Source organism: Sceloporus occidentalis, unplaced genomic scaffold, assembly GCF_023333645.1.
Source record: "Sceloporus occidentalis isolate IW3139 unplaced genomic scaffold, rSceOcc1.0.p SCAF_11, whole genome shotgun sequence".
NCBI classification, from domain to species: Eukaryota; Metazoa; Chordata; class Lepidosauria; order Squamata; family Phrynosomatidae; genus Sceloporus; species Sceloporus occidentalis.
The window spans coordinates 20,936,452-20,958,492 of record NW_028316991.1 but is presented as its reverse complement, the minus strand read 5'-3'; the positions used below and the strand labels follow the sequence as shown (position 1 = coordinate 20,958,492).

Here is a 22,041-nt window from a genome sequence, read left to right as displayed (position 1 = left end):
AATATACTCAGTAATTAGCCCATGTTCTCTGCTTCTCTGACTGTGTCATAAACATGTATGTTGGAGGTTTTGTTATGTTTTCTTCCTTTAACCTTTTACGTGTCGGAGTCCAAACACACCTTTTTTTCTTAAAATCCCTACCTCACCTTAGTAAATAAATCCTGTATATTGTATGTGGTTGTACAGGACTCAGAGGTTCTACAGTAGTTCCAGGAATCGAGAGTTGTTGTTGACACTAACACTAAATGACCATCTGATTGAGCATACATACTCATGCAAACACTATCAATTCCATATGATCACACGCTAACAGCATACACTAATATATGCACACTCTAATTCCATACATTAAAGCACACTCAATCTAACACCATAAGGTCACATACACATGCTAACACCATACAGTCGCATGCACGCTCTACTGCCATACAGTAACAAGCACACACTCTAGCACCATGCACATTAACATACACTCTCCAACACCATACACATACATACACACACACACTCACTCTAACACTATACACTTACACATACACACACACACACTTCCTTTCTTCTTCTCCCATCATCAATGCACTGCTCTCTCTCTCACTCTTAAATTGGTGAGTTTGGCGCCCCCTAAGTTTAGAACTCACAGAGTATTCAAGCAGCTATAAGGAAAGGCTCCTGGCAAGGGTGTGATATGTGAGAGAATGATTGATTGAGTGGAGTATGTGTGTGAGAGGGATTGTGTGTGTTACAGTAAGTGTGTATGTTTAAGTGTGTGTGTGTATGTGTGCTAGTGTGTAAGTTAAGCCCTCCCCCAACGTACACGAATAAAGCAGTAATATTAAAAAGCTACCAACATTTACTCTATTATCCTAAGAAAATTCATTTTCTCAAGAGTTGTGTTCATGGTGGCCTTTAAGGCATGTTGTTGTGTACTTTTTTTGTGATCTGGATTGTTTGGAAGCTGACATTAAATCAAATGGTCATTTTGTCTTGACACGCAGATGCATTTCCTGACCCTGAAAATGTTTTCAAAATTACTAGGAATGTGAAAATGTACTTATTCCCAGAGCGTGAGTCATAACCCCAGTTAGATCTAGTTACAGCTCACAAAATTTGTTCTGTTTGGTTCACCATACACGCGCTCCTTCAAACTATTTTTCGGCAGTTTTATTAACCTTTGCAATTTACTATTCATGAAATAACACCTCCTATTATTATCAGTATTGCGCAATATATATTTTTTAATGCGGATGTGGTATGGTGCACCATGCCAAGCAAATTGTGGATAGGTGCATGGAATTACCGTGTATTGCCATATAATACAATAGACGCTACAGGGTTTTAGGGTTGGGGTATGGGGTAACTCTAAAAGGCAAGGCTTTTTCTTGTTGTTAAGAAGAAAATGGAGAAGAAAAATATGATATCATCATTGATCACTGCTACAACATATCCAGTGATGAATACTGGATGAAAAATCTCCCTACTTCCCAATCAGACCACCAGTAAAAGAGGATACTGTAGCATACCCCCCCAACATTTCAGGTGTCCAAAGCAGGACATCCGGTGCAAGGTGGTATGGCAAGAGGTGGGGAGGGATGAGGCCAGCACTAGAAGGTAAGCAGGACTAGCGCCAGAATTGGGTAGGATCTACCTTACCTTAACAGTCACCTTGCAGAAGCCACAACTCAGCTGTAACAGCATAGACCTCCATTGATTTTACAGCTTCTTGTGCTGATCAGGGGAGATCAGAGGACTACATGTCTGAGTATTCGGGTTAGCATGTCTATGTGAGCATATGGTGTCAGCATGTGTGTATGCGTGTTCTTGTGTGGTGCACGAGTGTGTGTCTGCATATGGTGTTAGCATGTCTTTGTCAATATACTGCATTATAGCATGTGTTTATGTTAGTATATGGTGTTAGCATGAGCGTGTGTATATTGGGTATATTGAGTATGTGGTGGTTTTGGTTTCAGAGTATACTGTTAGCATGAGCGTGAGTTTCAGCGAATGGTGGAGTGTCAGGGGTGAGCCTTGAATTAGTGGTGGGAGGGAGTGGAGATAGGGGGAAGTGTGCACGTGTTGGTGTGTGTGAATGGTGCTAGCATGTGTATGTGAGTATAGTGTACCAGCATGGGTGTGAGTTTTACTGTATGGTGTTAGAGTGTGTGTCAGCATATGATATTAGAGTACACCTGTTAGGCTCACATCTGCTTGACATCATGGAAGATGTTTTCTTAAATAATCTCCTAATTCCAAATTATGCAGTAGAACTTCTCCATGTCTCCTTGGTGATAGCAATAACTATATATATATATATATATATATATATATATATATATATTCATACAAATGTGTCTTCGACTTGTAATTGACACTGCAAATTAAAATTAGTTTCAAGCCTTGAATTAAGGGAAACACTCCAGCATTTTGTTCTGTAGACCGTTAATTTTAAGGCAAGTAATATATTTCATGTTGATCGGTCAAACAACTTTAATTTATATCACGCCCAGCTTTAGTTAGCCTGCCTATATTTACACTGTGACCTCAATTACTAATGAATTATTCCCATTGTTTATAGCGCTATTATATACCTTATTATATACCGTGGACTAAGTCTTTGTACAATCTTATTCTCTCCTCTTGAAGCTAAGGAACCTGTTGTCTGTTCTTCTGATGTTTGAATGTTATGCACTTCGGCTTTTCTATTTTTTTTAATTCAAAGTAACCAAGGAATGAATTCACTCCAAACTCGCTGCGCTCTCCCTCTTCAGCTACACAAAGTCTGGTGATCCTAATAACTATCCCTTTGGATTATAACTAATAACCCCCTGCTGGTGTAATATACAATCATTCAAACTGCTTTATTCTTCCTGCCATGAAACCAACCTACACTTCACACATTTCATTATATTTAATTAATAGGTCTATTCATGGGTGTCTTGATACATCTGGATTCCAGTTTTTATATTCTTTATATGCCTCAGGGGGAGGATATGCCTCCATATTTAGCATAACATATATTTTATATTAACCAAGCCAATAAAAATACTTTCTCAGTGGGGGGTAATAATAAAAGGGTTATTTTGTATTAATAGCCCCAGTCATCTGATTAAATGTATTATGTGCTGTGTGGGTTAGGAGGGAAAGGAGGAACTGGGCAAACCCCCTTGTCCCAGAGAAAGAGGATAGAGACCCCGGTGAGCGAAGCTCAATCCCGAACTGTATCCTGATATGTGAATAGGACATCGAAAATTTAAACAATATAAGGAGAATTTTGATGCACGGGATAAGTGAGATGTCCCATCATCTCGTGCATCAAAATTCACCTTAATATTGTTTACATTTTCGATGTCCTTTTCACATACCTGGATACAGTTCGGGATTGACCTGGAGCCTCCAGATGAAGCTTTGCTTCCCCGAGTCTCCGGGTCGCCATCCTCTTTCTCTGGGATAGGGGAGCGGCCCAGTTCCCCCTTACCCTCCTACCCCATTTCATACTGTGTGGGGATAGTCCCGCCCTAGTCCGCTGCTAGCCCTGCCCCTTCATGAAGCCACTCCCCCAGAAAAAGGAGTGCTCCGGATAGGCCGGATTTGTTATTGTGAAAACCTGGTTTATGGAGCAGCACATGCCATTATGTACATAAACTTCCTGGGACTGCTGACCTGGGTGGAGGGAAGTTGCTCCAAATTCTTCAAACAGGACTGGTCCGAGCAACTTGGTGACTATGTTATAAGTCTATATTTAGTACTATACATGCAAACTGCCCTAAAGTTTTACTTTTTTAAGGTCACGGTTTTGTAAGAAAAACATTTTTAAATTATTGATGTTTCTCTGTTGTTTTATGTTTGTGCTTTTGAATTAGTAATGCAAGCTACTATTTCCTGTACAAAAAATGAAACAGTAAATAAAAATGAGTGTATATTATATACTCGGTTTTGTAAAAATGGAATTCTTAGAAAAAATAGAAAGTAAAATGGAGATTGCATTTCTCTTCATTGCAGTAAAACAGTGGAAAGCATTGACTCAGAGCAACTCATGTGTTGAAGATTGGAATAACCCATAGAGGAGATTATTGGGGCATGAATTTGCATTCCAGGCGAGCGCAGACTAAGAATTTAATTTTAGCTTCATTCATTTCTGTAAAATATTTATCCGGGTCTAACATGAGTCTCAATAAAAAAAATTAATGAGAGGTGGTTTTTTTTCTGCAATAAAATAATTGCAGGATATGTGTGATGTTGAACTGACTGTTGCAATGTCCCACCAAAAATCCCCATTGCCATTGCTGTTGGGAACAGTGGGGATCATGGACTAGTTGGGGGTCATAGTTGTCATAGTTGGACTATAATCGGGTCAGCAAGCTGCAACATTGATTGACGTCTGTGCTTTTGGAGAACAGACCTCAATTAAAGCTCCCATGTAGCCACATAGTAATTTAGGTAGGAAAAAGACCTACGTTCATCTATGTTTAACCATTCAGACAAGCCCTGGATACTAAGACGAAGGGCTGCATGACTGGGCCTATATTAACTATGAGCTTGCTGGCCAGTCTGGGGTCATCTAGGGGACATCCTATGGAGTCCCACATTCTTATGGGTGGGGTTTTGTGTGGCTATTTAGGGACCGTTTTTTCCCGCCACTTCTCAGGAAAACTTTTATCCTGAGAGATAAACCTGAGATTTTCCCGCCCTCCCTCCCTAGAATAAAAAAAAAAAAAAAAAAAAAAGTTTTGCCTGTTTATCTGTCTGTTATTTGTATGGCAGAATTCCTGAGATAGGTATGCTGAATTTTACAAATGATTGTTATACCAAAATTCATGTTTTATTTAATTTCTCCACGGGTTCAGTCCCTGGGGGAATTTGAGGGGTAGGGTGTTCCGACCCAACGGTCTCCGTTTGGAATTTGGCGGGATATCCCTGCAAAATGTTATTGGTTATTTACATGTTATTGATGCATAACCTATCTCTTATTTTGAATGTATTTTCTTGCACTTGTCACAGCAATAAAGCGCTGTGGCCTTCACTTTTCCAACGACCTCAAGTCTCCTGTGTTTTTATTTATTTATGTTTTGCGGTATGTTAATATATAGTGCCCAAGTCATGACTATTCTGCTTCTGTCCACAAACCCCAACTAAGGTGTTCCAATGTAGTACAAAAGTCAAAGGTGTTAAGTATCAAGGAGCCTTGTAGGAACTCCAACTTGGATAATCCAAGTCCTACACAAGACCAGGTCTAATAACCCCAGAACATAATTCAAATTGTATTTATTTTCTACTATTTTTTTTTTAAACCTTACTACAACTATTTAATTTGGAACAGATGTATTTGTACTAATTTTTTAATGATTAGGTGAATTAGCTGAAAAGTAAGAAAACCATAAAGTCCATCTACCAATACGGATAGATTTCCAAAATTACTGCCCAACTTCTTCCCGTGGCTTTCCGTAGAGCATTCAATTCTTTTTATCCTTCCACATAAAGAAAGGCATTTACGTTTTAAATTTGCATGATTAGGACATATTATAAGCGCTATGGAATATGATGGCGCTATATAAAACAACAAATAATAATAATAACTCAAAAAGAAAAAAGGTTGGGCCATGGTTCTTTTTTCTTATTGATGGCCTTTAATAGGAAACTTTCCCTTAAATATTGTCATTATGGCACCAAGTCAATTGTACCAACACCTCACGCCTTAAAATATGACTAGTGCAAGGTTGTTTTTAGTGCAGGAAAATGCACCGTGCGGTTATTACTTACAGCAGTACGAGCGATCGAACATTACATCATGACTCATATAAATAGCAAAAAAGCAGAGCGTGCCAAGAGCAACGACAGAAGCTTAATAAGAGAAACCGGCACCGGCAATGACTAAATTGGTGTGCAGCGAAGGGCACGGTGTTAGGAAATTCGCTCATGTAATGCACCGAGCGCTCACATAGGTCAATGCAATAACAAAGCACTCTTCCCACGATGCTTAAACCAGTCAGATATATATATAGTAGGACATACGGCATCTAAAGGGCATTCCGCATTCCGAGCAACACAAATTACATTTTAATACGGGACCTCGGCACAATCTTTTCTCGTCGTATCAAGATGGATCTACTCTTTGAGTGAGGGAGAGCTCCGCAAAGTTGACCCAGGGCAGCTCCTCCAGCCTCCCACCCACAAGGAACGACCTCTGGCAGGGATTTGGCTTCTATGTCGCGTGTTCTTAGCGATGTGAGGTGACATTATGTCCTGGTGCTTCTCCTCTATATGACGCGGTGCTATGGGGACTGTGCTGGTTAAGTTCTGACCTCCATAGTTCAAAATGGCTGGTTACAAGGAAGATCTCTGATGGCCAACCATTTTGCCCTGCTGCACCCAAATATGAATACCCCTACGCAGAATACCCCACTATTGAAACTAAAATATTTAACTTCAGTCAAGACTGTCCTAATTTGCTCCAGAGGCTCCAGGGCAGTGTTAATAAATGTAGTTTATCACGCGGGTTGATCAAATTGCAGGAAAATGAACCAATGAGAAAGAAGGTGTTTTCTTTATTAAATCTTCTTAAATCATTAGCACAGTGGTTTCCGAGGCTTGTTAAGACTTGTTATCACGACTATCTCAGTGGGTACCGAGTTGATCAGATGTCGGTTCACCGTAATTGTGACAAACATTAGAATTGACATCTAAAGGCCATAGTCACTGTATCCAAAAACGCACAAAAAACCCCCATTTTCTCTCATACTATTCTAGACGCATTCCAGTGTGTATTAAATAAAAAATATATTACGTCTAACATACAGCTCGGGAAAACAGCAGAAGCCATCGCTGACTCTTTGTGACATTGGTCAAGTCACTTCGTCTCAGTGTCCCACGCACAAAAACATTAGACGTGCCTGAATAGCTGCATACAGCGGCTCTCGTGTCTACGGCTATTTTCCATGATTAATATACTGTATATTCATGTTTATGCGCTACTAATGAATAGCCCCCCAAAACAGCAGGATTGAATGTGTCCGTGGCGTGACAGTAAAAGGGAGTTAGTACTGCAGAAGAGAGAGAGATTGTTGATGTGGTAGAATCGAGGATGGTAGATAAATGGAACAGCCTCCCATTAGAATTGGTAGAGGTTAATATAGTGAGGGCATGTAAAAAAATGCATGGGATCGGCACCAAGCTATCCCAAACATAAGAAAAAAAAAGCTTTTGAGAACTACATTTGACCAACAAGCCTCCAGACCCTCTTTAATCCCTGGCCTTATTATATATATATATATATATATATATATATATATATATATATATATTTAAATGTTTCTCTATTGCATTGTCTCCCTACCTTTAAATCCTCAGAAATAATTACCCCTAAATCCCTTTCCTCGCTCGTTGAGGTTAGGACAGTATAAAAAATTCTATACTCTGCCTTGGGTTTTTATGCCCCAAGTGCATTATCTTGCACTTATCTACATTAAACATCAGTTACTGCAGCTCTGACCATTTTTCTTTGTTACCTAAATCATTTGGCTATGCTATAAAATAAGAGCTAGTCAACGGTGTTATATTATGTAAATGCTCCTGAATCTTACTTAAATAATCCTGGGCAAACTGTTTTCCAATCCATATTGTGTTAAAGCATCTAGTCTTTTTATTACTATTAATCGTTGTACTAACAAGTACAGAGAATACAGAAAGAAATATGAATTATTAATGGCATAAATGATCATTACATTATCAGGCCGCTAGCAATTAAGCAACTAGCGTGCTGGGAAAATTGGGACTCCTATAAAGAAGAAATACAGAGAAAAATATTAGCATGGGGAGCTGAGAGAAAGCAGAAAAGATTCCAAGGTAACCTGGAATACCCACTAATGACAAAGTCACGGGATTTCGCTGCGAAACCAAGCAGCTGAACATTAATTTGCCATCAACGCATTACGCGGATCTGAAATGAATGAGAAACATATAAAATACCACGTCTTCATCAGTTATACCAACGTTTCATGTAGTGGAAGCGTTAGATATGGGACAGTATAGATGTATATAAACAAGAGATGTGGACAAAATGGGAGAAAATGTTATAATTATCAACAAAATACCTAATTTAATTAGATATCTCATATTAGCATACATTGGGACTCTAGGGGTCTCTGGGTCACTCGCCTTGTTCTCCGACGCAGGGGAGACATGATTAGTTATGCCCAATCTCCACCCAATTCTACTCCCACTCCACTCACAACCCATTTCATGTTATCTGGGGCAAACCCTACCCTAGTACCTGGTCCCACTCCTCCCATTGGAGCCTAGCCCTGCCACCTCAAGAAGTCACTCCATCAAAAGAGGGAGAGCTTCGGGTAGCCTACCCTCTGAAGTTCCCAGGTATGGATATACCTGGATATACCCCATTAGTTGATGATGAATAATAATGAGGTATGTATAAGCATGGATAAAAGAGAAAGGAAGATATATACTGTTGTAGATCCACAACGTTGTAGGAAAGCATTAAGCTATCGTATGCCGTTTCCAAGCGTAACCAATGGAATACCTACCAAGTGTCTGTGTGTAGAAGGGCCAGTCCCTCCTTGTGAGCTAAAGCTCTATTTTGTCCCCGATGCCCCCTCTTTTCTAGTAGCTCAGAATGTTTGCTGGGTGTGAGGGTATCACTGGGTTCCACAGCCATGCAATAATGTGTATAGAAACAGCACCTTGCACAGAAATGCAAATCTATAAGGACATTTTACTGGATTTAAAGCCACAGATAAGCAAGAAATTAAATATAGAGTCTTAAGTGGAAGGTAAAATCTTTTCTTGGGTCAACGTAGAGAAAGGTGACATATTTAACTGTTTAAAGGCCAGAGCAATGCACGCCAGTGGATCAGATATCAACATCAAAAATACGAATGCAAATTTTTCATCCATTATTATAAAAGTATTATAAAAATGAGCAAAACTAAGTGGTGGAAGTTATTAAACCTCTTAGTGCTAACATAACATCTTCTTGTACCTCTGTTAGATGCCTCCTGGTTGATATTTCCATTGACTTACAATCTACCCATTTTTATTTTCCCAGATAATCGCCCAAGCCGTTCTCTTCATGTGTATGAACACGGCTGGAATCTTCATTAGTTACCTCTCGGACAGGGCTCAGAGGCAAGCCTTTCTGGAAACCCGAAGGTGTGTTGAGGCCAGACTGAGGTTGGAAACAGAGAACCAGAGACAAGTACGTATTACTTCCAGTAATTATTATCGCATTTTATTTCCTTATCTATGAAGCATCAATCTACCAAGGATGGGATAGATGGACTTCAACATCCAAAATGTATTTTCACATATAGGGTAGAGAAGGAGAAGAATCTATCTATGTCTTGTGGAGCGCTTTTATGATAGTGGAGAACCTCCATGTAGGGAGGATTTAGAGTAAGCTCTAAGTATCGTCATACAGCCCGCTCGTTGTTATGGTTTTGGACCAATAAAGGTCATGGTGGGACACGCTTTGCCTGAGCTTAATCCAGCGATCCAACCCAAAGCGGCAAATATATCGAATAGCCTTAATGCTTTAGTAGAGTATTGTGTCTTGGCAGCCACGTTGAGACTTATCACTCTCGATGAGTGAATATCAGTGGGGTAGGCTTTGTAAGCCTCGTCCAATTAACCTTTTATAGGTAGCTCACCTAAAAAAAAAAATATTTTTAAAAATGGAGGGACTCATATACTCCAACCAAAACGCCATGACAAACCGGCAAACATATGCATTAAATAATCATTACGTAGCATAAAACTCACAATTTGACAATAACAATAACACACATCAAGACATGCTAATACCGAAAGAGTACAGCATGCGATCGGTTAGAAGGCTTTAGTACTATATTTTGTCCAAAGCACACAAACTCACCTGTCCCATGTTCCCTTCCATTTAAACAGCCTCCCAGACTTTATCCAAATCTTATATTTTTGGGTGATCGAGCGTTGTATGTATCGTCATGTTTCTATGAGAACATATCGGATCTTGGATGAGAAATAGAACTCTGTTTATATAATTTCTTTTAATTTATTAAATAAGCTACATTATTTTGGCAATTTCGGCTTAATTTAAATTTTCCACAGTGGGGAATAGAGGAGGGTAAAACTAAGAATAAAAGAAAAACCCGTAAAGCTAAAGTAGCCAGAACAGCAAAATCACAAAATGAAAACTAGACATGACATAAACTTTTTAGAACCTTTACAAATTGGGACAGATCTCAGTGATAAATGCATAGCAAGCGGATGAGTTTAGCGCCACTAAGGCAAGAAAGGCTAAATTCTCGTATATATTTTCTTTTTTTGTTAGGCACATATGTTTCTAGCAGTTTGCATCTGTATTGTATTGTATAATTTTGCTTGTCTGTTTATAAATTTTACATTACAAGACTTTTGATGACTTGCAAAAGCTGCCCTGCCAACAACAATGTGCGCCCCTGAAAGCCCCCCTTCCAAATTACAGGTGTTTCTATGGAGACAAGTCTCCGGGGATTACCATGGTGATGGCATTTATAGAACACACAGAGGTATGCAACCAAAATAACGCAGAATAAAGTGCGTCCGTTTCCAATCAATATTCCCAAAGAATGTGTGCGCTGTGTACCCAGACACAACTAAAGGAGTCCTATACCCTGCAAAAAAAACATTTTTAGTGCATCAAAGTTGGTAAAACTTTTTTAATTGACGCAGTACGGTAGATCTAATATATATACCTTCCTATTGAACTGTTTTTCCACCGGACAGTCCAGATTTCCAGGCATTGTCCTGCTGCCCCCTGAGCTACCTTTTGGGCCAGTTGGGGATACGATCGAGGTCTTATGTAGCGACAGTGTGTACTGAAATATGATGTCATAACACAGGGTTTCGCTTTACTAACTTGCGAGGGGTAAGGCAAGTGCCCCTGGCGTATGGTGACTACATTTTATTTCTGCCATTCAGGGACACACTATGAAGCGGATGAGATCACACACAGAGGTGTATATATATATATATATATATATATATATATATATAGGGTAGTCGAAGCATTATTAAACACTCATCTACAGACACCAGACAAGCCAGAAGGCTAGTTTTTCCCTCAGAAATCTCATGGTGCTTTCACAACCACAAGGGATTCTGGGTAGGCACATGCAAATAAGGTTAACAATTATATATTATATATATTGTGTAGGTCCCTCTTTTGCCGCTATAACAGTCCTGATGGTCGAGGCATGGACAGCGTCATGGCACTGACAGATGCCATGAAAACAAGATTATCAGCGTTATTCACTTTACTTGTCAGTGGTCATAATGTTTTGGCTGAGAGGTATATACAGTATATATATATATATATATATATGCCAGGACTGGGCAACTGCCGTCCTTTCACCAAGTTACACGCCCCAACAAATATATCATGTCCTTTTGCCATATACCCAACACCGGCATCCTTATTCCCCCCCCATCCATGGTTTCTGCTTGCAAGCTCCTTGCCAAGTCTAATTTCTTCTGCCCTAGTCATGCTAACTTGAACCCTGGACACTGTGTATGTTAATGATATCCCATGCTCAATAAATCACCCTTTTGTTGATGCTGAATCATGGGCTGTGAGCTAAACTTTAGAGCCCAAACATCTCTATCCTGAACCTACGACAAGCCCAGACTATCTATCTGCTCCACACACTGCCTACCCTACTGTCTAACAATACCCCTTTATTGAAGCCTCACTAGTAAGCTATACTGTAATGATATTGCTCTAAAATTATAACTGGCTACATGTATGTGAAACAGCAAAGCTTAACAGATCCACCATTACACAGTGATGGCCAGTGAGTGTGAGTGAGGTGTCCTGTGAGTGCAAACTTCACGCTTTTTTTGTGAGATGGGCAGGCTGAGCAGTGAAGACAGACAGGATTCAGAGGCCCCATCGAAATGTTTTTAACAAGAAAATACAGCAAAATGTTATGCTATTTTAAAAAATGGAACAAACTTCTTTAAGATGCATTCCGTATTAGTACATAATAATATAAAATATAATATAATAATATAAAATATATAATCTAACATTTAAAAAATCGTCTATGTGGGGCAGCATCTTTAATACCAGGGCTGTTCTTTCCTACAAACCATTCATCATTTTAGTAGCCCTTTATCCTATGTAAAAAGTCGTCATATTAAAGGAGAAAAATTGGTGCAATTAGCATGCCCTAATGCCACTATAGAGAGAACAGGTTTTGTTTAGAAGTCGGGATATAGTCTCTATGGGCAGTTGCATTTATTGTTCTCCACACACTGTGTAGAGAAGACATCCCATACCGCCTTGTGTTTATTCCGTTAAATGGAACGAGCCATAAAATCCATAAAATCAATAACGTGACATTTTGGGGACTGAAAAATGCTTGTAAAAAATGATGGATTATTACTGTGTTGTAGATTTCTCTCCAGGCAGACACATCATTTAGAACTGAGTTTGCCCATTCCTGTTCTCTGAAGACATAGGCCACATTCTGCATTCTGCACACTACTCTTCTACAAACTGTTTGGTAACGTGAATTATCTTTTCTTGGGAGTATAACAGAATCTTCAGCTATGAAACACACGCACCTAAAGTGCAACAAGGTACAAATCACCTTAAAGACAAGGCTTACTACATTTGAGGACAAGCGTATTTTCACAAGGAAACATATTATCTGGAAGTCTAAGGTGTGCCACAACTTTTTGGGAACAGTTTTGGATAGGCCCTTTCATGTTCCAGCATGACTGTGCCCCAGTACAAAAAGCAAGGTCCATAAAGACATGGTCTCACGGGTTTGGCTTGAAGGAATTTGAGTGGTCAGCACATAGCCCTGACCTTAACCCCACTTAACGCCTTCGAGATGAGTTGAAATGTGAGCCAGGTCTTCTCGTCCTACATCAGTTCCTCACCTCACAAATGCTCTTTTAAGCTGGGCAGGCTCCAAAATCTTTGTGGAAAGCCTTCCCAGAAGGGTGGAGGCTGGGTCATTGTCACGTGTCCACATACTTTTTGTCGTATATATAAACAGCTGCCATTAGAGATGAGTCAAATGTACAAAGGAAGCATTCGCGGGGGTATTTGGCAAAATCTTTGGGGCAGACCTTTCAGTTATTTCTTCATGTGCACCAATGACTTCTGCAAGCCTTGTCATGCATATTTGTAGAGACATTGTGCGTAACCTTGGTTTTATTGATGTGTATTTATTACCATATAATTTAAAGGTAAGCATGATTATCTCTGAAACAGAACCGAGTGCCAGTGAAGACATGAACACCTGATTTAAGCCCCAGCCGCTCCTCCATACCCACCATCTTCACCGTGGAGCGCTGGATTATGACATCATATCCCAGGGCCTTTTTAAGCAGTTTATGGAGGTTCTATACTGTAAACAGGCCAGTGGGGAGATCAGAGAACTCGCATGTAACCCATTAAGCAGTGGCACACTTGGGGGGGGCTGATGCCTCCATTTGATCTGCTACCCTAGACTGGAATACCCCTCTGTATACATAGACAAAAATATTTGAACATGTCTAAAACCTTTATCAAGGGGGGAAAAAGTAGCATTTTTTATCATACGTTCTCTCATTGCTATAGTGCTCCCTGCTACTTGAAAAATCATTTTTTTACCAGTTATACAATACTGTGTTCAACTAAGGGAAAAGCAAATGAATTATCCTTCAATTGCCACGAACAAGATCCGACCCTTGACATTTACAGACTAAAATGACTAAAGTAAGTAGGATCCCATTTATTTTCTGTGCCGGGGATAACGTCACAGAAAGGAAACAGAAATATCATGATATAAGCTCCTTCTCTGGCAATAAAAAGAAGCCTGATTTCATCTTGACTTCACATTCCAGCAGGAGACCATTATAACTCTGGAATGGATCAGTTAAATGACATTATCCTCAACGGATGAATCATTACTGTACATTAAGCCATAAATAATGATGGTTGGGAACACACCAAAAAAAAATTGTAGAAATAAGTATAATGTAAAGAAAAATGACCATACCTGGGAACTTCCCAAGATAGACTACCAGCAGCTCTTCTGTGGGAGTGGCTTTATGAGGGGGGGTGGGGCTAGACTGCCATGTAGTCTTTCGTAGGAGGAGTAGTGGGTGGGGAGTGGGCATGGCTAAATAGGCCTTTGGATTTCAGTGAACTCATTGTCATGTTCAAGAAACCAGTTTGAGATGATGTGAGCTTTGTGAATGGTGCATTATCAAAGCCTGACCCTGCCATCTGAATGACGCAGCTGGAATCGAGACTCATCAGACCAGGCAACGTTCTTCCTGTCTTCCATTGACCAATTTTGTTGAGCCTGTGTGAATTGTAGCCTCAGTTTTCTTTTCTTAGCTGACAGGAGCGGCACCCGGTGGGGTCTTCTGCTGCTGTAGCCCATCTGCTTGAAGGCTTGACGTGTTGTCGGTTCAGAGATGGCATTCTGCGTACCTTGGTTGTAACGAGTGGTTATTTGAGTTACTGTTGCCTTTCTGTCATCTCAAATCAGTGTGCCCATACTCCTCTGTCATCAACAAGGCATTTTCGTCACACAACTGCCGCTCACTGGATATTTTGGACCATGCTCTGTAAACCCTAGAGGTTGTGCCTGAAAATCCCTAAAAATCCATTGAGTTGCTGCCATGTGATTGGCTGATTAGATATTTGTGTTAACAAGCAATTGAACAGGTGTACCTAATAAAGTGTCCAGTGAGTGTATATATAGTATAAGGTAACATACATATATTTTCCTGCATACCTTAAAGTATTTACTTTTTTAATTCAGTTGTGGTCATTCACTTATTTGCTAGCCCTTGGGTGTGTAGTATTATGTAGACCATATGTATAGTATATAGAACTGACTGCGTGTAGTGCAACGTAAGAGTGTCAGTGAGTGTGTGGTGTAAAAAGTGTGTAGGGGTGAGTAAGTGTGTGTCAGTAGAGTGAGTGTGTTGGTGTATGGTGTTAGAAAGTGTCAACATAAGACCCATATACACTCTAACACCAAACTATAAGGTGTTAGCGTGAGTGCGGGTGTTAGAGTGAATTCGCATTTTGTATATTTTACTCTGTGTATAAGTCTGTATGTGCTACTTGCCGAGGGGGTTCCAAAGAAATCCTGCACCCAGGTGCCAGTAACCTTAGGCTTATCCTTGAGTTAGGGTATAGGATCTACTATGTATGGACAATATTTAAATATTTTTAGTTATATTGGACCCTTCATGTAACATATTAGTATTCCACAGAAGTGGTAGAGGGTAATACAGTGAGGGAATTTAAACATACATGGGATAGGCACATGGCTCCTCAATCTACGACGAGACCTGATTAAGGTCTTTAAATCAGATTAAATGGACAGACTAGATGGGCCGTCAAACCTTCTGTTTCTGGACTCCTTGTTGTAAAGTCACATCTCCGATGCAAATATTCATCTATAAAAGCAAAATATAAAACATACAAAAAATTCTAATTCCTTAATAAAAGACGATTCTGCATCTGAATTTAATTTTCCATTTAAAACACCTTTTTTTTTGCAGGCACACACGCTTACTATAGTCAAACAGGGATGAGAAATAAATCACATTCTGTTATCATCAGACCTGGTTTGTTGGTACAGTTAAACATATTTTAATTATTTGTGTAACGAGACGCTCACGTCTGACATTCAGAAATGATCCAACCGTCTGTGTGGGATTTAAACCCGGATCATTCAAGTATTAAACATGTGTACGACTTGTATGTTTGAAATATTGTTGCGTGCGTCCCTGCATGTTGAGTAAACGTGACACCAATCCATGTCATGTTTGCATAAATCGATCATGTAAAACTACTTATATTTTCCTCCTTTGTATTACACGTTTAGGGCAGAAACATGAGTGTTCAAAAATTAATTTAATTATAGCGTGCACAGCCTTTTCAACCTCAAAAAGTCTTTAACTGCAAAAAACTCATGCAATATTCATCAGCCATATGTGTGATGGATGCCTTAATCCAGCTGGATTTCATCTTTGATCTAAAACCGAGCAGCATTGGGAAGCTCCTTTGGTTTTCAACTAGCTTTAGAACTTTATAATGTACAATATCTTTCAGTACCGTGACATTTATTGTAATGAATACAGGATATAAAGTATCTATATAGATTGAAGAAACAGTATGACCATTTTTTGCTTGTCTAGGCTTCCCATTTTTGTGCTATAAAGACTCAAACCTTAACCAGTCCTTGGTCTTGTCTTAGATTCAGGATAGCCTTATGGCTTTTTAATTAAAGTTACATCCTTTTGTCCTGAGAGTGCTTTTTATAAATGGGCAAACAAATTGCAGAAATGGAAAGTGCCTCTCTTTGGCTTTGTACCCAAACTTTTCTAGTAATCTTCCATGCCAGTGGCACAATGGGACTCCGCTGGCTTCATTACATTAACTGCAGAGTTCCTAGGATGGCCCACCTGGGACTCTCATCCCCCAGTTCCATTTGGGAATCCAGTTGGACGGGTGAGGTCAGATTGGGTGGTTGGGCTAGCTGTTCACATGGGTTCAACTAGCCCTCATCACATTGGCAAATTTGGGAGGGAGTGAAACATACGTGGTTGGTAGCAGGCATGGCCAAATATAATTTCAAACCCATTAGGGGGGATAAAGAGCTCTCCCGGACGCTCAGATATCACATTCTGATTCCGGGAGCCTCGGGGGGAAACATAAAAAGTTCCCAAACATGTTAAACATAACTGGGTTCATAGGAGCATAGTTGGATTTTGTAGGTGCTCACCATAATTCATTTTGGCAAACCTCATTATGGGTATCGCCAAACGCAAAACAAATTAGTCAGCGACTAATTTTCAGTGCTTAGAATTATGTTTTCCCTGTCTTTAGTATGAGCTTCTGTATTCCACCCTTAAATATTCTCTTCTCTATAAATTCATATAAATTATTGTTTGATAAACAGTATTCTAATTAACAGTAATCAATATTTCCTTATTTTACCTCATTTACCTTAAATACATTTCACTGTATATTTTGCTGAATATTAAAGGATCAAAGTTAAGAAATTGCTGGTTTCGTAACTAAATGCTTTACTTGACTTCAATGTTTTGCACATTTTAAGAAACCGTGAAAGAACATGGCACAAAATCCATTTTAAACCTAGATTAAAAGCTTATTTCATGTTTCTTATTATATATTTGTATGAAAAAAAGGATTTATGTAGAAATGTGTGCTAAAAATTTTTATCTAACCACACAAAAACTAAAGTTAAAAAAACAAGAGTTATGTTGATACTTTATCCATTGTGCAGCGTAGCAGAGTATCATGATGCTATGTAACTCAATAAATGATAATAAATACTATGGAACAAACCTCCTGGAAATTCTCTTTATAGTACTAACCTTAGAACTATATATAAAATATACAATAACCGTACAAGAGGCTAAAGAGTATAATTACTGAATTTATTCATAAACGTGACCTATCTAATTTTATTCCTGGAAATATGATATCATATTTTGAAGATTAGAATGATTTAAATTGATCAATTACAGGAACACTTTAATGGAATTCGTGTCATTATGTAGCTAGCATAGGAACCCATTATACGAAACATAAAATAATGGTTCTGTATCGCGTATCATCATGTTACCGCGGATCGCCCCTAGGTTACATTTAGTCCCGTCAGTTACCTAATGAAAGAAGGTAAGATGGTATGATTGGGCCCTGGGATCGATATGAGGCAAAACTTAGTGTTGTGGTTAAATGTACCACATACATATGTGTTTTTTGTATGTCCTGTAGTAGAGTAGGAAGATGGGGCACTAGAATAATTCCCGGAAGAGGCTAAGAAACAAATATCTTTCTCATATAATAGCCTTCTTCCAGAGTGGGAGGTTTAGAGGAATTTGGGGCCCAAAGATGGACCGCCCCCCTAAAGAACGATACTTTGTAGGTATGATACCTCCATTTTCTTACAAGTTTCATTTTAATCTGTGCTGTAAATTTCGTCTCGTTCTGAATAAAGGTCTCTTTCAGTTGAACGTTGAAATTGATATTTACCAGCCCCCTGTTTCTGTAAATGATAGCGGTATAGCATTTTTCTCTTAACTAATAGATGGCAGATGCAGTGGTACTCATCACTTTTGTTGACATCATTACTAATTATATTTAGAGATGAGTGGGCCCGGTTTCCTAGACACCAAGTCTGTGCGAGTCTCAGAGAAGCAGGGCCAGCATAAGAAGTTCTCTCTGCATAGTTTGCCGTAGCCAGGTCTTGTAATAGAGAAACCGGTATTCTTCCATGTATCGTTTGACTCGATGATGAGAGTGTTTAGCCCAAGTTCACTGAGCTAGGGGCTGATTACCAAAAATGAACTCATCAGTTGAGTTAAGGGCTTGTAACTCGTCTTGAGTTGCAAGTTCTGTACGCTACAGCTCGAGAAGCGGTTCAAATATCCATTAGCCTTTTAGTTATTCTCAAGCTGATATGGCGGCTTGCTTAATATTCCCGAGTTGCAGTCAAGTTCATGTGAGTTGAAAGCAGAGTTGAACTCCTGTCGCCCAATGGGTGCCTTGGATGGACCTCGTCTTCCCGTACCTGGGATACTTAGTGGTAGAAGATATGTAGGGTTTTTTCTCTTAAACATTTTTATCCCCCGTCCCAAATCATATGGGTTCAGGGCGATGGGTTTGTTTTGGCTATGGGTAGACACCCTACCACCAACCCCTGACACAGAAAGTCGGGGGGGGGGTTTGGAGGCAATTGCCATCCTCCCTTTTGGTTTCATTTATTTTATGATATGGAACACTGTTCCAGCTTCCATTCTTAACTCAACACATCACCAATTCAGGGTTAGTGGATCAGCTCGACTATGCAGCTTTAGTAACTAGACGAGTTGGACATGTTGTCCAATTTGTGCGGGTTTACTAATGAAAATCCACTTTGACCACCAGCTCTACCATTAGTGACCCAAAAGAGATGGCAGAAAAAGGAAAACAGATTGGAGGTAAAGTTACGGTGAGAAAAGGAGACAGATCAACAGAGAAGGGGAGCATGACAAAGAAATAATTATTGGTTAAAAAGAGAACAAACTGAGAAAACCAGATCTAGACAGACATTAAGTCTTACAGCAGTCCTTGCTGTCAGTCATGTGATCTTTTGGGTGTTTTTTTCCTGCTCAAACAGTTGATTCTTTATGGCAATGCTAATGAAATGCGTCCCTCTATAGGCTTTCATAAGTCGAAACGCCCAACTAGGTAATTAAGACTTTTATTATCCTGCTAGAGGAGATAACCCAACGTTTCTTTCTTTTCAAGGATTAATCTAAAGTTATAACCTATATCATGATATTTGTCTTTTGCTTGTCAGGAGAGACTGGTCCTTTCGGTATTACCTCGATTTGTTGTACTAGAAATGATCAATGACATGACCAATGTGGAGGATGAACATCTACAACACCAGTTCCACAAGATATACATCCATCGCTACGAAAATGTCAGGTAAGAAAGAATACAAAAAGTCAATCCAGTTTATAACCACCATGCGGTGGTTATAAATGAATATAAGCATATTCGTTCAAAGAAAGGTTGTGACTTTAGTTGGCGGTAATCAGGGCCGGCCCGACAATGGAGCCGAGTGGGGCAGCAGCTCCAGGTGGCACTTTTGAAGGGGCGGCACTTTGTCGCCCCAAGCCCCTTTTTTTTTTTTCTTTCTTTCTAAAGCGAAAGAGAGAGAAAGGGGCGCCGAGTGGTTTTCGCTTACCAAGCTGTCAGTACCCGCTCGGCGCCCCTCTCTCCCTCCTCTGCGGCGAGTCTTCCTGTTCGGTCTCGGTGCCGGCTTGTAATGCTGAGTGCTGGAAGATTTCCGGCGCTCAGCATTACAAGCCGGCACCGAGACTGAACAGGGAGTACAAGGGGGGGGAGGAAGGGTAGATAATATGGGGGGGGGTAGATAATGGGGGGGGCGGCAGGGACGGAGGGAGAGGAAGGGTAAAAAAGGGGGGGGTGGCATTTTAAAATTCGCCCCAGGCGGCATTTTGCCTTGGGCCGGCCCTGGTGGTAATACCTGGAATTTGGATGAAAAAGGAGACCTCTGAGGTCCGGAACACTTAAGCAACAACATATGTTTTTATGTTGACCCAATAAAAGGTTTCAACTTAAACTAAAGACTCCATAAATAATAAGATAGACTTGGGTAACTAATTGAGTAACGCAGGGATAGTATGTCATTACATTGAATACTCAGAGCACAGTAATTGCTTTAATGGCTTTTTAAAGCTAAATTAACGGGAAATTGCCAACTTATCTTCAAAGTAAACAACACTGTTGAATTGATTGATAACCAGTGTCAAGTCCAAGAAGCAATTTTACTGGCATTTTAGTTTAGTTTTAAAGAAAAACTTAAAATTAAAATTTCTTCCACTCACTACATTTTAATAGATGCCAAGGTTAAACGGATGCAATTATTACTCTCAGAGAAAATGTTTTCACCGGTCCCTGGCGGAAAGTGAATTGTTGTATCGTCAGAGTGTTCATATTGCTTATTCTCAGTGGTTATCAATTATTGTACTTATTGCCGTTTAAAAAAAAAAGAATTATTAATTGTATTAATATTATTTCCATGTTTTATTCAGCATTCTTTTTGCAGACGTCAAAGGGTTCACCAACTTGTCCACCACATTGTCGGCACAGGAGTTAGTGCGGATGTTGAATGAACTGTTTGCGAGATTTGATCGGCTAGCACATGTGAGTAAAGTAAAAGTTTTAAAAAATATATACATGCATGTGTTACGTACATACTTAAGATCAGCTTTTTATGGAATTAAGTATATGTGTGTTTTTATATACCGTATATATATATATATATTTTAAAAAGTTAAAGTTTGGTAAAACGTTCTGACATTTGAGAAATGGAGATGATGACATTATTCAGAATTGTTAGGATAATTAGTTAAAACCTTTCATTTATTTATTTATGCTCTAAAAGGTACATGTTATGGCTGTTATCTTTTCACAAATTTACCAAATATATATATTTTTTCCTTATATTTCCCGAGTATCTCCGTACATATAAAAGGTGTGTCACCGTGGAAATTGAGCTCCATCATTACTTAGACACAGAGAATAAGTTAAACTAAAACAGAAATCTATTAATTTTTTCTAACATTTTTTTCTCCTTTGTGGGTAATACATCTGACTTTCAAGCACTGTGTGTTTGTACAGACCCCTGGTGTTGTTTGGTGAGGTTGCCCTTTGCCTTGACTTTCTCCCCATGTGGATCCATGTTGCGGAGGAGAACTAGACCAAAAAAAGTCACCCATCTCTGATGGCAGAGTGGTTTTTCACCGCCATACATATGATGAGTGTTGTGAAGCATACAACATGTGATCGCTCTTGACATGATTAATGCAAGTTTATAGGAAGTGAGACATCAGTGTGGAGAAACGAGTGACATTTGCTACCCGGCTTCCACTAGAAAGATATTGATGTACTTGCAAGATAAAACTGTCAACTTGGTGTGAACCACCACAAACCTAGCATTCGCTCAAGTCACCTCTACTTGTATTTCTGCTCCCCCCGCACTGCAGAGGAAGTTACGTGCCCGAGAATGTCATAAAAGAACTGATCCTGACACTCTTCAAGTACTATGCTTTAATAGCTTATCTAGGATTGCCACCTGCCCAGGTTTAACATGGATGGTCCCTGAATGAAGACGTAGGTCCCAGGTTCCTGTTTTACCTCTTTATGTCCCACAAAATGCTGGACCAGTGGCTATGTAAATCAGCATTGCAAGAGGCCCTGGAAAGATATAATACATATATTTTCTATTGGAAACTGATAGGGGTCCAAATGTCACCTCTCTTATCTAGTTTTCCACTCAATCCTCTCCTTATGATCGTCTTACCATTCTTTTTTCATCTTATCTCACTGTTCTCTTTCCTCATTTTTTTCTTCTTATGTTCTATTTTGCTGCTTGCTCTCTCCTGTCTTCTTTCTCCCCTCTCATGTCTATCATTTTTTCCCTACTATTTTACCTTTTAACTCTGATCTCTTCT

At 39.5% G+C, this 22,041-nt stretch overlaps 1 protein-coding gene across 1 annotated transcript in view; it reads left to right on the top strand.

Annotated features, from left to right (window-relative positions):
* The window catches only part of LOC149305687 (adenylate cyclase type 8), a 106,280-nt gene that overhangs the window by 21,883 nt on the left and 62,356 nt on the right, over positions 1-22,041 (top strand). The window contains exons 2-4 of the mRNA XM_089477173.1: positions 9,056-9,205; positions 19,356-19,486; positions 20,620-20,731. Coding sequence (XP_089333299.1) covers positions 9,056-9,205; positions 19,356-19,486; positions 20,620-20,731 — 393 coding nt within the window. The remainder of the gene's footprint in view (positions 1-9,055; positions 9,206-19,355; positions 19,487-20,619; positions 20,732-22,041) is intronic.